This window comes from Suncus etruscus, chromosome 11 (assembly GCF_024139225.1).
Source record: "Suncus etruscus isolate mSunEtr1 chromosome 11, mSunEtr1.pri.cur, whole genome shotgun sequence".
Classification (NCBI taxonomy): domain Eukaryota; kingdom Metazoa; phylum Chordata; class Mammalia; order Eulipotyphla; family Soricidae; genus Suncus; species Suncus etruscus.
The window spans coordinates 82,798,259-82,817,111 of NC_064858.1; the positions used below are offsets into that span (position 1 = coordinate 82,798,259).

The 18,853-nt window shown below is 33.7% G+C and overlaps 1 protein-coding gene across 1 annotated transcript; it reads right to left on the reverse strand.

The window, feature by feature from the left end:
• Nucleotides 1-1,984: 1,984 nt before the first annotated feature.
• On the reverse strand, nucleotides 1,985-2,923 carry LOC126022994 (olfactory receptor 6C70-like). The gene has a single exon (XM_049784033.1). The coding sequence runs from the start codon at nucleotides 2,921-2,923 to the stop codon at nucleotides 1,985-1,987; it is 939 nt and encodes a 312-aa protein (XP_049639990.1).
• Between the last annotated feature and the right edge of the window lie 15,930 nt (nucleotides 2,924-18,853).

Below are 18,853 nucleotides of genomic sequence, written 5' to 3' on the forward strand. Positions count from 1 at the left end.
TCCTACTCAAGTCTTAAAAGAGGTCAAAATTTTTGTTAACAATAAAGTAAAGCAGGAAATAATATGGTATATTTTTACTCACAGGTCTGGAAGTAGGTTTGTCAACTTGAGACATCTGGTCTATCTTTATATATATATGTATATATATTTATATAAATATACACACACATTTTTTATATATATGTATATATATGTATATATATTTATATATACACACATATATCTTTATATATATGATATATATTTATATATATACAAACAACATACACCTCTATATGTTGTCTAGTCAAATTCAATTTTGCAATGTACATATTAAAATTCAAGGGCAAGTGTTCTGCACTAAAGGAATATAACAGCAGCAATATTCTTTATTATCACCTTCTCTAGAATCCCACAGCTTAACCTCCATTGTTGTCTTATGAATTCAGACTTGGAAATTGTCAAAATCTTGCCATATAGAAAATACTGTGTTGTAGTCATATCTTATATATTATTTTCAATAAAGGAAGATACTATATCTTGTTGCTTTATTTGAGAAAGTAGGGCAGTAGCACATTATGCTACACTTTCAAGTTATCCAGTTATTCTGGGTAGATTAATAGTAGCAATAATTTTCTTTATTTTTAAGAAACAAACATTTTAATTCTATGTATATATTTATAATATTTTTTATCTAGTAGTTGTAATGTGGCAGTAAGTCATATACATGGTTAAAGTTTAGTTGATCCATGTTTTCTACATATTGAAAATAAATTATCAAAAGTTTTCAAAGTATTTTCTTTTTTTCAAATATCAAAATTATTTTAGAATATTTCAATAATTTAACAAAATTTGAAATACACTAAGATCTTGAATTTATAGTAGCTGTATAAAGATAAAATTTTACTAGCATTAACTCAAGATAATATAATGCTGATAGCTTCAATACCACCATAGTTAATAAAATGTAGTAATAGCAATTCAATTAGAGTTTTATAATAACTATAAATACTAAGAGTCACAATTTTGAAGTAAAATCGAATAAATTTTGTGGCAAATAAAACCAATTATTATATAACATGTCTTAAGATAATTGTATTTTGAAAGCATATAAGATATAAAATATTGCTTACATGTTTTAATAGATACTGTACATGACATACATTATTGTGCACTAAATTATATTTTACTTCTTCAGATATTGAGAAAAATATATTAAACTTAAAATAAAATGAAATATAAAATCAAAATGTATCTTTTGAAACTTATTATGATTATTTAAAGCAGCACTTTGGGGCTAAGAAATAGAGCAGCAGGGCATTTTGCTTGCATAAGGCCAACATGGGATGGACCCGGGTTCGGTTCCTGGCATTGCTTATGGACCCCCGAACCTGACAGAAGTGATTTCTGAGCCCAGAGCCAGGAGTAATCCCTGAGTGTTAACCGGGTGTGACCCAAAACAAACAAACAAACAAACAAACAAACAAACAAACAAGAAAAAATCTAGGGCCGGAGAGATAACACAACGGCGTTTGCCTTGCAAGCAGCCGATCCAGCACCTAAGGTGGTTGATTTGAATCCCATATGGTCCCCCGTGCCTGCTAGGAGCTATTTCTGAGCAGATAGGCAGGAGTAACCCTGAGCACCACCGGGTGTGGACCCCCCCCAAAATTACCAAAACAAACAAAAGAAAAAAAAGAAAAAATCCAATAAAAGTATCACTTTTAAATTAAAATTCAATATAAAATATTTTTATTCAATATTGTTTATAAAACTAAGATGCTTTGAACCATTAAATTTTGAACCATTAACTTTATATAATAAATTTAAATAATATGCCTTTTAGTAACTCATGATACATTTTAAAAATTATTTCATGTATTCAGTTTCTAGGAACTAATACACATGAACAAAGCAAGATTCTTTATTAATTCTACTTTAAAAAACTTCAAGTCATTTTTGTTCAACGATCGTTTTTATGTCTATTATTTTTATAAAAGAAGCATTACTTGTCTGAAGAAGACAATAGCTTTGCAAATAGCGTTCTGAAGGCTTCTTTAACTTGCTTGTTCCTGAGAGTGTAAATAAATGGGTTCAACAAAGGGGCAACTGAAGTATTTAGTATAGCTACTGCTTTGTTTATAGTAACTCTTTCACTTGCTGATGGTTTTATGTACATAAATATACAACTGCCATATGTGATAGACACAACAATCATATGAGAAGAGCAAGTAGAAAAGGCTTTTTTCTTTTGCTGAGCTGAAGGAAAATTTAAAATTGTCTTGATGATGTAAGAGTAAGAAAGAATGACTACAAATAAAGAGACAATGAGGGTAATCACAGCAAAGACAAAAGCAATCATTTCTAGAATGCGTGTGTCTGTGCAAGAAAGTTGCAGAAGAGGAGAAATATCACAAATAAAGTGGTCAATGATATTTGAAGAACAGAAATCTAGGTCAAGACCCAAAATCAGTGGTGGAAAAATAATCAGAAATCCACTTACCCAAGCACTGATTACAAGTTTATTACAGACTTTGTTGCTCATGATAGATGTGTAATGCAAAGGTTTGCATATGGCGACATAACGGTCATAGGACATAGCTGCCAGAAGGAAAAATTCTGCGACCCCCAAGAATATATAAAAGAATAACTGAGATACACAGTCATTATAGGAAATATGTTTGTCCCCAGTGATAATTGTGACTAGAAATTTGGGTATGCAGGCACTAGTGAAACAAATTTCCACAAAAGAGAAATTACGAAGAAAGAAATACATTGGGGTCTTGAGACGGGAATCCAACAAAGTAAGGGAGATAATGGTCAAGTTTCCTATCATACTCAATATGTAATTTAAAAGTAGAAATAAAAAAATTACAATCTGTAATTGAGAATTTTCTGTCAGTCCCAGAAGGATAAACTTTATTTGATTTGTATGATTCTTCATTTCTCTTTTATGATCAAGTCAAATTCTGGAAACAAGAAGTAAAAATAATAAGCTACATGAATATATACATAATCCGGAACACTATAAGACATTCCACATATTTATCAAAAATGATTAAGAAACTATACATATTTAAAGAATAAAAACTTATGTTAAAAAGTAATATGCCACTGGTTTATTATCTAGAATATTATAAATTTATCTTCTAAAGTAGGTATGAAATTCAATTTACTTGTTCAAAGTGAACTTGGCCACATAATAATTTAGTTTCTTGTCCTTTAAACTTGCAGTCAATTTAAAAAGATTCCAAATTTACAGCTTACAAATAAGATAAAATGTTTTTCATAGGGCTGGAGTGATAGTACAGTAGTAAAGCATGCAGCCAACATGGGACAGACCCAGGTTTGATCCCCTGCATCCCATATGGTCCCTTAAGCTTGACAGGAGTGATTTCTGAGTGCAGAGCCAGTAGTAACTCTGAGCACTGCCAGGTGTTTCCCCCCACACACACAAAAAAAGATAAAATATTTTTCAGGATCGAACAAATTTCTTAATTGTAATGAAGTCCTGCAATCAAATTATGAAACTAGATTTTACTCTGAAAGGATAGTTATATAGGCCATGGTACAGATATTTTATTTTATTTTGTTTTTTTTATTTTGGGGCCACACCAGTGACACTCAGGGGTTACTCCTCCTGGCTATGCGCTCAGAAATCGCTCCTGGCTTGGAGGACCATACTATATGGTACATGGGGGAAAGGGAATGGAGCCAAGGTCAGTCCTAGGTCAGCTGCCTGTAAGACAAAGGCCATTCTGCTGTGCCATCTCTCCTGCCCCTCAGCATAATTTAAAAGCCAATTAACAATTCTAGTAATTCATACAGATTTAACAATGCCTAACTCATTTAATTTAAATATATACCTTAAATACACCTTTGATCATCTGATAATAATAACTGATGTGGTAAAATCAAATCATTCGTAGTTTTATAAAGTGTACTTGAACAAACATGTAGTAATCTTAAAAATGTATTTTTGTGGAAACTATTGGCAATGAGAAAAGACAAAATACAATGTTTTATTTTTTCAAATATATATATTATAGCATTTTGTTCACAAAAAGGAAATTAAAATGTACAAAGTAATGTACAATTTATTTTCTTTTTTGCTTTTTGTTTGGGGTGATGGGAATGTAACACATAGCTTTGTGCTATGGGACCATCCTTGATCAAGGAATTAAGGATTGAATTCAGGTTGTCTATGTGCAAGGCAAGCACCCTACTCATTGTCCAGTCCAGAGTACACATTTTAAGGAATTACTCAAACAGATATTAGTCAACAATAAAATAATCAAAATATTATTGGGATAAAACCTAATTTTAATTAAATTGAAATATCTAGATGACTTCTTCAAGAAGCTATGCAGCATACTCTTAAAATAAATAATAATTTTATATTGTTCTTCGAAAAAATAACTTAGGGGTGAAAATACTTCTCTTGCATCTGTGACCAACACTGGTATAATCTCTAGTATGGATACAATTCTCCAAGAACAGTCAGAAGTGACTCCAAAACATAAATCCAGGAAGGAGTAAGCCCTGAGAATTAGAGGTTGTGGCCCAAATATCTATATAAAGATTTATAGTGCATATTTATAATAAACATATCTATACTAAAAAGCTTATAAAAATAGTACTATTTTCAGATATGTAAAGCAAATTAATGCAATGTATTTCCAAATTAACTTATATCATTACAAAAATACACTATACTAAATAGTATATAATTACATTTTTCTAAATTTAGACTTCAAATTAGTTCTCATTACTTAATTTTTATAATCAATATATTTATCTTTTGTTATGAAACATTAATTTATATATTTCCTTTCTATATGATATAGACTTATATTAACTTACAAAACTTATTTTTTTTCAAATTAGCATATTTAATGTTAGTAAATTGTTAGTTTTTATTTTATTTAGATGTTCACTTATAAAACTTATTTTTTCAATTAGAATTCACCAGCATTTGATGAAAATGGTAAAGAAACAGTTGAAACAAAATCTATTTTTTCTTGAATTTAACTATATTTGACCCAATTATTTCTATGTATAAGCCTTTAGTCTGGCTTTGATCATTTCCAAAAAATGCATTGTGTATTCAAAAAGGGTCCATATAGGTATCAGAAAGTTTTCAGACACTCAAGTTTTTATGTATTTTTTTTTGTAAATGATGCATTTTGTACAACTGTCATGGTTTCAATTGTTATCAGAATTCACCCTTTAAAATGCCTTTTTTCTATTTAAAAAAACAACAACAACAACATATAGGGGCAGGAAAGATAGCATGGAGGTAGGGCATTTGCCTTGCATTCAGAAGGTCTGTGGATCGAATCCCAGCATCCCATATAGTCTCATGAGCCTGTCAGGAGCATTTCTGAGCATAGAGCCAGGAGTAATCCCTGAGCGCTGCCGGGTGTCACCCCCAAATAAAAACAAAACAAAAAAAGTGAAATCTATTCTTCAGATTAAAGACTCTTCAAACTGTGGATTGGACTGATAGTACAGCCAATAGTGCTTGCATGTTGTCCATATGGTTTCGATCCCTAGAATTTCATATGGTCCCCCAAGCACTGTCAGAAGTAGTTTCTAAGCACAGAGCCAGGAGTAACCCCTGAGTACTGCCAGGTATAGTAATAAAGATGCTTAAAACTTAATGTATCTATGGACATAAAGAGTTGCTCATATCTTTGAATTTAAAAAGTAATAAAACAATTATCATTCCATCCACAGGTCTAAATTAAACCACTCAGTCTTGGGAATGCAGATAGCAAGTACACAAATTGAATCTCATGTTCTCATATGTACATTTCATCCTTAGAGCATTGCTTAGAGCAATTCATGTGTGGAGAGCCAAGAATACTCTCTGAGCATTGCTGGATGTGGTAAAACCCAAAAATAAATAAATACACAAATAACTAAATAAATTAAATGAATAAAATAAAAAATTGAATATTAACAATTTATTAAGATATAATAAAATATCACTTTTATATTGTTGTATATGAAATTTATAAGACATTATTTTTCTTATATTTCAAAATAAAATTAATATCTTTAGTTTACTTACATTAATGTAGGTATCATTCTATTTATCCAGAATACATGAAAAAGGATCAAACAAAATGAAAGTCAAACTATTCATTAGCAAATAATATTAATTTTTAACGTAGAGAATATTTATATTAAATAACATGAGTTAACTAAAAACAGAAGGTAAAAGTGAAATAAATTTAGTAAAGTAAAATTTACACTATAATATGAATTGGAACTAAGCTTTACATATAAAGATTTCTAATAAATTGCTAATAGCAGATAATTTAAAACTTTTGTACCTCAGTAAGTTATATTGAAACACACATAAATAATATTATAACTGATAATTACTTTGAGCCTGGGGAAATATTTCCAGTTTCAAATTATTAAAGTAAGTGTATGCTTTCCTACAGGAATGTCTGAAGGGACATTCTGTCTAGGGATTTTAAAGATGAAATGTATTGAGTATGGAAAATACCAGGAAAGTTTTGTGTTTTGTCTTTTCATGTGAATCAAAATAAGCTGTTCAATCATATCTTTGTCTTAAGAGATATTAAGCATTTTTCCAAATCCCTATTCTATATTTCTATGTGTTTTTGAGAATAAATCTATTTATCTCCTTTACCTTTAACTTAAGATTTTTCTATTAGTTTGTTGTTAAATTGTGAGAGTGCTTATATCTGAGACATTTGTTGTTTGTCAGATGCATGCTATACAGATGTTTTCTCCCAGTAAAGTGTACCATTTTATTAGAGGCCTTATTTCTTTTAGTGTATGAAGGTTTTTAGATTTGATATAGCCCCATTTATCCATCTAACCATTTATTTTAATTAATCTATTTATTTACTTGTTTTTGTTTTGAAGGCCACACCCAGCTGAGTTTAGGGATTACTTCTGGCATGCTGGAGTAACCATACACAATACACTTTCAGTGCTGCTGGAGCAACAGATAAAAATTGGACAATCCTCACTGTAAATTAAGCCTGAAATAGGCTTAAAATATTACTGAAAAATTGTAGTGTCTAAGGTAGGAGGGGAGAAGGTAACATGAATCAAGGGTTCTGGGATCTTAAATTCTAAAGGATTTAGTAAGCAACACTGAAAGTAAAAAAAATTCAATAGAGTTGTAAACATGCTACCTCAATTTTATTTATTTATTTTTTTTAATGCATAATTTTTTTTATTTAAACACCTTGATTACATACATGATTGTGTTTGGGTTTCAGTCATAAAAGGAACACCACCCATCACCAGTGCAACATTCCCATCACCCAAGTCCCAAATCTCCCTCCTCCCCACCCGACCCCCGCCTGTACCCTAAACAGGCTCTACATTTCCCTCATGCATTCTCAATATTAGGACAGTTCAAAATGTAGTTATTTCTCTAACTAAACTCATCACTCTTTGTGGTGAGCTTCCTGAGGTGAGCTGGAACTTCCAGCTCTTTTCTCTTTTGTGTCTGAAAATTATTATTACAAGGGTGTCTTTCATTTTTCTTAAAACCCATAGATGAGTGAAACCATTCTGCGTTTTTTCTCTCTCTCTCTGACTTATTTCACTCAGCATAATAGATTCCATGTACATCCATGTATAGGAAAATTTCATGACTTCATCTCTCCTGACAGCTGCATAATATTCCATTGTGTATATGTACCACAGTTTCTTTAGCCATTCGTCTGTTGAAGGGCATCTTGGTTGTTTCCAGAGTCTTGCTATGGTAAATAGAGCTGCAATGAATATAGGTGTAAGGAAGGGGTTTTTGTATTGTATTTTTGTGTTCCTAGGGTATATTCCTAGGAGTGGTATAGCTGGATCGTATGGGAGCTCGATTTCCAGTTTTTGGAGGAATCTCCATATCGCTTTCCATAAAGGTTGAACTAGACAGCATTCCCACCAGCAGTGGATAAGAGTTCCTTTCTCTCCACATCCCCGCCAACACTGTTTATTCTCATTCTTTGTGATGTGTGCCATTCTCTGGGGTGTGAGGTGGTATCTCATCGTTGTTTTGATTTGCATCTCCCTGATGATTAGTGATGTGGAACATTTTTTCATGTGTCTTTTGGCCATGCGTATTTCTTCTTTGTCAAAGTGTCTGTTCATTTCTTCTCCCCATTTTTTGATGGGGTTAGATGTTTTTTTCTTGTAAAGTTCTGTCAGTGCCTTGTATATTTTGGAGATTAGCCCCTTATCTGATGGGTATGGGTGAATAGTTTCTCCCACTCAGTGGGTGGCTCTTGTATCCTGGGCACTATTTCCTTTGAGGTGCAGAAGCTTCTCAGCTTAATATATTCCCATCTGTTAATCTCTGCTTTCACTTGCTTGGAGAGTGCAGTTTCCTCCTTGAAGATGCCTGTAATGTCCTGTAGTGTTTTGCCTATGTGCTGTTCTATATATCTTATGGTTTTGGGGCTGATATCGAGGTCTTTAATCCATTTGGATTTTACCTTTGTACATGATGTTAGCTGGGGGTCTAAGTTTAATTTTTTGCAAGTGGCTATCCAATTGTGCCAACACCACTTGTGGAAGAGGCTTTCCCTGCTCCATTTAGGATTTCCTGCTCCTTTATCAAAAATTAGATGGTTGTATCTCTGGGGAACATTTTCTGAGTATTCAAGCCTATTCCACTGATCTGAGGACCTATCCTTATTCCAATACCATGCTGTTTTGATAACTGTTGCTTTGTAGTACAGTTTAAAGTTGGGAAAAGTAATTCCTCCCATATTCTTTTTCCCAATGATTGCTTTAGCTATTCGAGGGTGTTTATTGTTCCAAATGAATTTCAAAAGTGTCTGATCCACTTCTTTGAAGAATGTCATGGGTATCTTTAGAGGGATGGCATTAAATCTGTATAATGCCTTGGGGAGTATTGACATTTTGATGATGTTAATCCTGCCAATCCATGAGCAGGGTATGTGTTTCCATTTCCGTGTGTCCTCTCTTATTTCTTGGAGCAGAGTTTTATAGTTTTCTTTGTATAGGTCCTTCACATATTTAGTCAAGTTGATTCCAAGATATGTGAGTTTGTGTGGTACTATTGTGAATGGGGTTGTTTTCTTAATGTCCATTTCATCCTTATTACTATTGGTATATAGAAAGGCCATTGATTTTTGTGTGTTAATTTTGTAGCCTGCCACCTTGCTATATGAGTCTATTGTTTCTAGAAGCTTTTTGATAGAGTCTTTAGGGTTTTCTAAGTAGAGTATCATGTCATCTGCAAACAGTGAGAGCTTGACTTCTTCCTTTCCTATCTGGATTCCCTTGATATCCTTTTCTTGCCTAATCGCTATAGCAAGTACTTCCAGTGCTATGTTGAATAGGAGTGGTGAGAGAGGACAGCCTTGTCTTGTGCCAGAATTTAGAGGGAAGGCTTTCAGTTTTTCTCCATTGAGGATAATATTTGCCACTGGCTTGTGGTAGATGGCCTTCACTATATTGAGAAAGGTTCCCTCCATTCCCATCTTGCTGAGAGTTTTGATCAAGAATGGGTGTTGGACCTTATCAAATGCTTTCTCTGCATCTATTGATATGATCATGTGGTTTTTTATTTTTCTTGTTATTGATGTTGTGTATTATGTTGATAGATTTACGGATGTTAAACCAGCCTTGCATTCCTGGGATGAAACCTACTTGATCGTAGTGGATGATCTTCTTAACGAGGCATTGAATCCTATTTGCCAGGATTTTGTTGAGGATCTTTGCATCTGCATTCATCAGTGATATTGGTCTGTAATTTTCTTTTTTGGTAGCGTCTCTGTCTGGTTTAGGTATCAAGGTGATGTTGGCTTCATAAAAGCTATTTGGAAGTGTTTCTGTTTGTTCAATTTCATGAAAGAGTCTTGCCAAGATTGGCAGTAGTTCCTCTTGGAAAGTTTGATAGAATTCATTAGTGAATCCATCTGGACCTGGGCTTTTGTTTTTCGGCAGACATTTGATTACTGTTTTAATTTCATCAATGGTGATGGGGGTGTTTAGATATGCTACATCCTCTTCCTTCAACCGTGGAAGATTATCAGAGTCCAAGAATTTATCCATTTCTTCCAGGTTCTCATTTTTAGTGGCGTAGAGTTTTTCAAAGTAGTTTCTGATTACCCTTTGAATCTCTGTCATATCAGTAGTGATCTCTCCTTTATCATTCCTGATACGAGTTATCAAGTTTCTCTCTCTCTTTCTTTGTTAGGTTTGCCAGTGGTCTATCAATCTTGTTTATTTTTTCAAAGAACCAACTTCTGCTTTCGTTGATCTTTCGGATTGTTTTTTGAGTTTCCACTTCGTTGATTTCTGCTCTCAGCTTTGTTATTTCCTTCTGTCTTCCTATTCTTGGGTCCTTTTGTTGAGCATTTTCTAGTTCTATTAGCTGTGTCATTAAGCTACTCAGGTAAGCTCCTTCTTCCTTCCTGATGTGTGCTTGCAAAGCTATAAATTTTCCTCTCAGTACTGCTTTTGCTGTGTCCCATAAGTTCTGAGAGTTTGTGTCTTTATTGTCATTTGTTTCCAGGAACCTTTTTATTTCCTCCTTGATTTCATCTCGGACCCACTGGTTATTGAGCATGAGGCTGTTTAACTTCCAGGTGTTAAAGTGTTTCTTCTGAGTCCCTTTGGAGTTCACAAATAATTTCAGAGCCTTGTGGTCAGCGAAGGTAGTCTGCAAAATTTCTATCCTCTTGATCTTATGGAGGTATGTTTTATGTGCCAGCATGTAGTCTATCCTGGAGAATGTCCCATGTACATTGGAGAAGAATGTGTATCCAGGTTTCTGGGGATGGAGTGTCCTATATATATCCACTAGGCCTCTTTCTTCCATTTCTCTCCTCAGGTCTAGTATATTCTTGTTGGGTTTCAGTCTGGTTGACCTGTCCAGTGTTGACAAAGCCGTGTTAAGTTCCCCCACAATTATTGTGTTGTTGTTGATATTATTTTTCAGATTTGTCAACAGTTGTATTAAATATTTTGCTGGCCCCTCATTCGGTGCATATATGTTTAGGAGAGTGAATTCTTCCTGCTCTACGTACACCTTGATTAATATAAAATGTCCATCTTTGTCCCTTACAACCTTCCTGAGTATAAAGTTTGCATTATCTGATATTAGTATGGCCACTCCAGCTTTTTTATGGGTGTTGTTTGCTTGGATAAATTTTCTCCAGCCTTTTATTTTGAGTCTATGTTTGTTCTGACTATTTAGGTGCGTTTCTTGTAGGCAGCAAAAGGTTGGATTGAGTTTTTTGATCCATTTAGCCACTCTGTGTCTCTTAACTGGTGCATTTAGTCCATTGACGTTGAGAGAAAGAATTGTCCTGGGATTTAACGCCATCTTTATTTCAAAATTTGGTTTGTCTTTTGGGTAGTCTTGTCTTAGATTAGGTCTTTCAGTTTTTCTATTAAGACTGATTTTGTGTCTGTAAAGTTTCTGAGCTGCTTTTTGTCAGTGAAACCATGTATTCTTCCGTCAAACCGGAAAGTGAGTTTTGCTGGGTATAGTATTCTGGGTGAAGCATTCATTTCATTCAGTCTTGTCACAATATCCCACCACTGCTTTCTGGCATTGAGTGTTTCTGGTGACAGGTCTGCTGTAAATCTCAAGGATGCTTGCTTGAATGTAATTTCCCCTTTTGATCTTGCTGTTTTCAGAATTCTGTCTCTATCTGTGGGATTTGTCATTGTGACTAGGATGTGTCTTGGGGTGGTTTTTCTGGGGTCTCTTTTGGTTGGTACTCTTCGGGCATGCAGGATTTGATCACCTATATTCTTTAGCTCTGGAAGTTTCTCTTAATGATGTTCTTGACCATTGATTCTTCCTGGGAATTTTCTTCCTGGGTCTCTGGGACGCCAATGATTCTTAAGTTGTTTCTGTTGATCTTATCATAGACTTCTATTTTCATCTGTTCCCATTCTTTGACTAATTTTTCCGTTGTCTGCTCATTTGCTTTAAGTTTTTTGTCCAATCTCTCCTGCTGTATGGAATTGTTATGTATCTCATCTTCCACAGCACCAAGTCTATTCTCAGCTTCTGATACCCTGTCCCAGAGCTTATCTATTTTGTCATTCACTTCGTTTACTGACTTTTTCAGTCCTGTTAGTTGACATGTTATTTCAGTTTGGAGTTTTGTCATTTCTGCCTTCATATTTTCTTGGTTCTTATTAGTGTTCTGTTCAACTCGATCCATGGTTTCTTGGAGTCTGTTGAGCACCTTCCATATTGCTAGTCTAAAGTCCTTATCTGAGAGGTTGATTAGTTGTTCAGTCATTATCTGGTCCTCAGAATTGTCATCTTCATTCTCTATGTCTGATGCTGGCCTGCGTTGTTTCCCCATTGTCACACTTGTATTGTGGGTTTTTCTACGTGTTGTGGTGGTATTCATTGTCTATATGATGTAGGCAGCACACTCCTCTGGCTCCTCCCTTTCTGGATGGGCTGACTTGCCTCTAAGGGAGGGGAGTCCTCCGTGGATGAGGCCTCACACTGGGTCAAATCTTAGGCCCGAGCATGCAACAGAGAAGACAGTCCAGAGAGAAATGCTTGCTTCTCTGATATAGCACAGTTCTTATTGTGATTTTTCCTTCTTGTTGCAATGGAGTTCTTTCCTTAGAAAGAGTGCATGGCCGCGTAGCGAAGCGGAGCGGCCGTGCTCCTCTGAGCCTCTTTTTGCCCCACTCGCAAGAGTTTCACGCAAGAGGACAGTAGACAGACATAGACAGGTCACACTCACAGTCTTTCACAGCTGAGCCCCACTGGGCCAGTGTACTTTCGCGAATTTTCCCCGCCTGGTGTCACACACAGGGAGCCAGCTTTTGCTGCTACCTCAATTTTAATAACAATCGTTAATTAGATATTTTTAGTGATTTATCTAATTATGATTGGATAAGTTGTAGGTATAATGTTTGACCGATAGAAATTGGATATGTAAAATTAATATACTATCTAATAAAATCTAAATATTGATTATAATGTTATCTGATGAATAAATATGAATATGATTAAATATTATCAAAATATCATCACACTATTTAAAATGGAGTAAATTAATAGAGCCTTTTTAGCATATATTTTAAATTAAATTTGATATTAAACCCATGCTTCTTAGAAAGGATAGACACAAGATAATACTAGTTATATTTGATATTTGAATAACTGTATGAAGAAATGCATGGCTTAAATGGGGGCTATAGAGAACACTATACCCAGGATTTGTGATAGAAGGAAAGACATTGAGTGAAGGAGGAAAAAGAACCATAGGAAATGACCAGGGACAGGGTCTAAGAAGTCTCAGGCACATTGGTGGTATTAAGAAAGGACTAAATAAAACTAAATATAAATAAATAAATAAAACTAAATATTTAAGTCAAAGTTTACAATGAAATTATGAGACCCAAACTTTAGCAATCAAACTTACTGTTATGATAGCAGGCTGGGGCCAGGTGATAGCACAGGATTGACTCTGGGAATTTTGGTGAATGTTTATACTAATGGAAGTACTGATCATGAAACATTGTATACCTAACCGAACTATTGATAACTTTTTAATGACAATGATTTAAAACTTGTACAATATTTTTAGCCATGAGGTTGTATTCATTTATTCATTTATTCTTTATTTGTTTGCTTATTGTTGTTTAATTTTGGTACCCCAAGATTTATCTGGCTCAGTGATCACATCTGGTGTGTCTTGGGAAATCATATGTTGTTTATCATTCAACAATGGTTAACTAATCATCACAAACCATATGAAAAGCAAGTGCCCTACTCATCTCTCCAACTTTCTGTTCCAACATGTATGTAATCAAGGTGTTTAAATAAAAAAAAAATTAAAAAAAAATCAATACATAATAATAGTTTTGTAGGTAACAGGTAATATAATACATAGTACTATAATCTTAGTTGTCTTTTGTGTTAGTCATTAATCAAATGATTATTTGTTGATTGGTGATGTTATCAGCGTAATGAGGTCAAAGTGACTTAACACATATGTTAAAGAATTTATAGCCAGTTCAGTTCACTTTAGAGAGACACAAAGTTAAGATCTCAAATTTTGGTCGTTGACCAAGATATTTACATTGTTTAATTCTTAAGCATATGCTATATACAAACATTGTATAGCCTCTTGATCTATCAGAAAATGTGTATATATGTAATGTGTATGTCAAACTTCTTAGAGGCCTTATACTGCTTAAAAATGGCACTGCATATAAGAGGTATTTTAATAATATTTTACATAATTATAATCTTGAAATAATTAAAATATAAAAATATTTGAAAAACATAATTGCATAACAAATGTAACTTTTTAAGTTTACTTGGGTACCTTTTGCTTTCTTTACTTAATATGTGAATTTTACATCTTTATACCTAAATTATTCCAGTATTTTAATGTCAATGGTATGTAGCACCACTCTACTGGAAGAATTAATACATTATTTAGTAATCTGTAGACTTAAAGGTCTAAGTCTTTAAGGGTGCTCTGCATCATAGCATACTGATGTTAACATATGAATATTGGTCAGGAGTCTTGGACACATTGATGCTGTAGAAGTATGTAGTGGGTATACATCAAAACCTCAAAACTATTATATAAATGCATCCCAAATGTTAATATTTATGAGTTAATATTTGAATAAAATACTTAAATTTTAAACCTACATATGATAATGAAACAAGGTTATGATGGAATAGAATCTTGAAACTGGTGAAGGGATGTTGACATACTGGTGTGTTTGATTTTGGAACATTATATGCCTGAAACTGTGTTATGAGCAGCATTGTGAATCATAGTACCTAAATAAAAAACATATTTAAATAAAATTGGAGCATAATCATTTGACATTTTGAAGTGAATTAAATACTTTTTTTTAAAATTCATATATTTTAATTCATACAAGCTGAAATTCCCTGTTAAAAATTGCTGGTTGCCAAATTTAAATGTTTCTTCACCTGTATCTTTTGTTATTTATAATTTTTAAATTTATTACATAGAAAGTAATGTGCTCACTGCATTTATAAAGTTGTATAAATATATTATTCTGTGCATAAATAGAATATGAGTTTTAGTATAACAATGTAAAATAGTGAATAACAATTTTTAAATATATAGTAGTTATATAAAATATTAAGATTTACCTTTTTATTTCAGATACCTAAAGTTCACCTTTAAACTTTTTATTTTCAGATACCTGAAGTTAAACTTAAATCACAAAATATTTTCTTTCTTTCTTTCATATATATATATATTGGTTTTGGTTTTTGATCCACACCCAGTGACTCTCCTGGTTTGGGGACCATATTATGGGATGTCGGCAATCGAACTCAGGTCCATCCTAAGCCGTCTGCAAAGCAAATGCCCTACTACTGTGCTATCCTCACACAAAATATTTTTCGTGGCTGTATCATATGTTTTGGGGGTGATTCTACCAGAAATCACATGATTTCCAGTTGTGGAGTTGGGATTTTTTTTTACTACTGGCTTTTACTTCTGGTCTGTTTGGGGAAATGTTTAGGGATACAGGGCGCAAGGCAAGTGTGTCTTATTTGAGATACTATCTTTCCAGCCCATACCCATTGCATTTTATCTTTTAACTGCTGACTAAAAGTATTAAAAAAAAAAAAAAACCTTAGTCCTAGGTTATATTTCTTGAGTTACTACTGATGTTTCTTTCTACTGTTTTCCTCAATTGTCAGGATCACAGAGCTAGAAGATATATTTATGCAGTATATTAGTTTATTTAAAACTAAATATTGAATTATTCTACTCAGTGATTTATGTGAATGGACGATAATTTTAAATGTAAATTAAATTTTAGCTAAATATTAAAACAACGTAAATTTTAAATATGACATTTGTCATGGCCTCTTAATTTTAAAAATAGATATTTTTCCAATGAACCTATTTTAAACACTTCTACATGTTTATGTGTTCTTTTTTGGGAGGGTGGGCATACCCAGTGATGCTCAGGGGCTACTCCTGGCTATGCGCTCAGAAATTGCTCCTGGCTTGGGGGACCATATGGGATGCCGAGATTAAAGAGATCCTTCTGGATCAGCCGCTTGCAAGACAAACACCCAACTACTGCACTATTGGTCCTGCCTCTGTTTATGTGTTCTTTAAAATATCAAGTATTTTTAGTATGATATCTTTATTTTAGCACCATGATTACAAACATGTTTGTAATTGGGTTTTAGTCCTAAAAAGAACACCTCCTTCATCAGTATAACTTTCCCACCACCAATCTCCCCATCTTCTTCCTTCTCCAACCCCTGCCTTTATGTGGGACCGGCATTCTACTTCTCTCTCATTAACACTGTTATAATAGTTGTTAGGGTAGTTATTTCTCTAACTGCACTCACCACTCTTTGTGATAAGCTTCATGTTGTAAGCTGGTCCTTCCATCCCTCATCGCTATTGTCTCTGAGTGTTATTGCAGTAATGTCTTTTATTTTTCTTCAATCCCATAGATAAATGAAACTATTCTGTGTCTGTATCTCTTTTCCCCCGATTTATTTCACTCAACATAATAGTTTTCATGTCCTTCAATGTATAGAAAAATTTCATGACTTCATATTTTCTGGAGGATGGATAATATAAAATTTAAATATTTTAATTACTTATTTGGCTTTGCGACCATATCTGGATGTGCTCAAGTTTCACTCCTGGCTCAGGAATCACTGGCTTAGGTATCACTTTTGACAAAGTTCAGCAAGTTGGAGTATGTGATTCTGATTATCAACTCTAGAAATCATGTGCAAAGAAAGCATTGTATCCATTCACTGTACCATCTTTCTGACCCTATTAATGATATTGTTGCTTGTAAAAATTTTCTTTAAAAATAAAAAATATTTGTATTTAGGCCAAGGTTATTTCTTTCCATGTCCCTCATATTTTGGTGGGCCTATGCAAACAACAATTGCCACTCTAACACCATTTTTGCTGTGCTCCTTTGACTCTAATCCTTAAAAAGAACCCAGTTAAGATTTGAGGTCAACTTAAGCTAATATGCATGAATATGGAAATGTAAAAAAAAATGCTATGCCTGTAATGTTTAAGGAGTTATGTAAGTTTTATGGCTTTAGATTGCCTTGTGTGCTGTTAAGAAATATTATAGTGTGTTACAATCTTAATGTTCTTTGGATGAAATTTCAAAGTTGGGATATCAGCAAGGGGACTTCTGAGAATTATGTTATGTATTGTCCTTCCACTGTAACTTTACCTTGTCCTCTTTCTTTGCATCCTTGTTCTCATAATTACAAATAAAAAATTAAAAAAAAATAAATAAAAAATATGCTGGAAATTGATAAGGTACTTTGCATAAAATGAGCTTCTTTGAGTCCAATGCATTGAAATAGTGGTTTTAGTGAAGTCCCAAAAATATATAACATAAATCAAGATTTATCTATTGCTCCAACATAATAAAATCAGATGAAATATATGAATACACTTATGTTTTATAAAATTGGAATATGGTATCTCTGAAAGAGAAACTTCATGTATAAAACAGCCTTAACATCATACAAGTGAATTCTTATTTTGATATATTTTATAAATACAACTAAACTTGCCCAAATATGGAGTGCAATTAACTACCTGGTAGAATTTTGTAAGAAAACATAATGTAAATGTACGACAGTGTATGTCAGAATCTTTACTATCTCTTAAGCAGTATCAGAAAGATAGCTCAATTGCTGAATTTATACTTTTATGTACATAAACCAGTTCAATTCCAGAAATCTATATTCTCTGCGAATCTTCAGGAGCAACCTTCAAGCACATAGTATAAGAACTGATAGATGTAATCTCAAAATAAAGTAAAATTGTGTAGCCTATCATTGTTACCCCCAAATGCACCAGCAATATAATATGACACCATATACTTTTGTATAGGCACAGTAAAAAAGGGGAAGTCTTATGCACAGAAATAAAATCTTATCTTCTAGGGATAAGAACTCATGCTTTTTTTATAATACAGGGGAGCCTCCCACTCTGAACATGTATCATGTGGACCTAACTTAGACTTCATGAGGTTGGACTGTGATTGTCTAACCTCAAACTCTAGATCCCAGACATAGAACTAATATAGTTCCCTGCAACAACATAAGGAACCAAACTCCCCCTGAGATATTTCTAATACTGCTCTGGTACCAACTTGTGCCAGTTTTGATATGACATCCTGACAAAGAGGAAATGGCAACAACTTGTTCTAAGGGCAGGTTGTCCTATCTCATCACCTAAAGTAAGATTAAATCAGAAGACATGTCACCCTTTGATCTGTGCAAAAACCAAGAGCGCTAACTACAGAAGACTGACTTTGACAACCATGACTGGGCAAAACCATGATGAAGACTATCCTAGGCTTAGGCCTAAGATTTGAACAAAAACCAAGACCACTTATTACAGAAGGCTGATGGCAACAACAATTATGGAACAGAACTTCTAGAATGGTAAAGAAAGACTCTATCCTAGACTTTGTCCTATGACCTGTGCAAATACCAAGATCGCTATAGAGGCCTGATTTTATCATCCACAACTGAGCACAAAGTTTCCTGGTACCATAAAAAGACCTTAGGGTGATAAATGAGATGTACTGAGCCAATAGTTGTTCCCGTGATAGTATGCATCAAGGGTGGAGAAACCCTGAATCTCTTAGGCCAAGGGAATTTCCTTCCTTATTTTCCCAATACTTACTGTGCCTAGGGGAAAAAAAAAAGGAAACACAAAGCCTTGCCACACCAGCACTCCTTCCTTTTTTTCTTTTTCTTTTTCTCTTTTTTCTTCTTCTTTTCTTTCTTTTTTTTTTTTAATTTCTCACTCTCTACTTATTATTTGGTTTTGGTTTTTGTTGTTACTGGGTA

Coding starts and splice junctions, on each gene's coding strand:
- LOC126022994 (XM_049784033.1), bottom strand. CDS start 2,923: ATGAAGAATCATACAAATCAAATAAAGTTTATCCTTCTGGGACTGACA.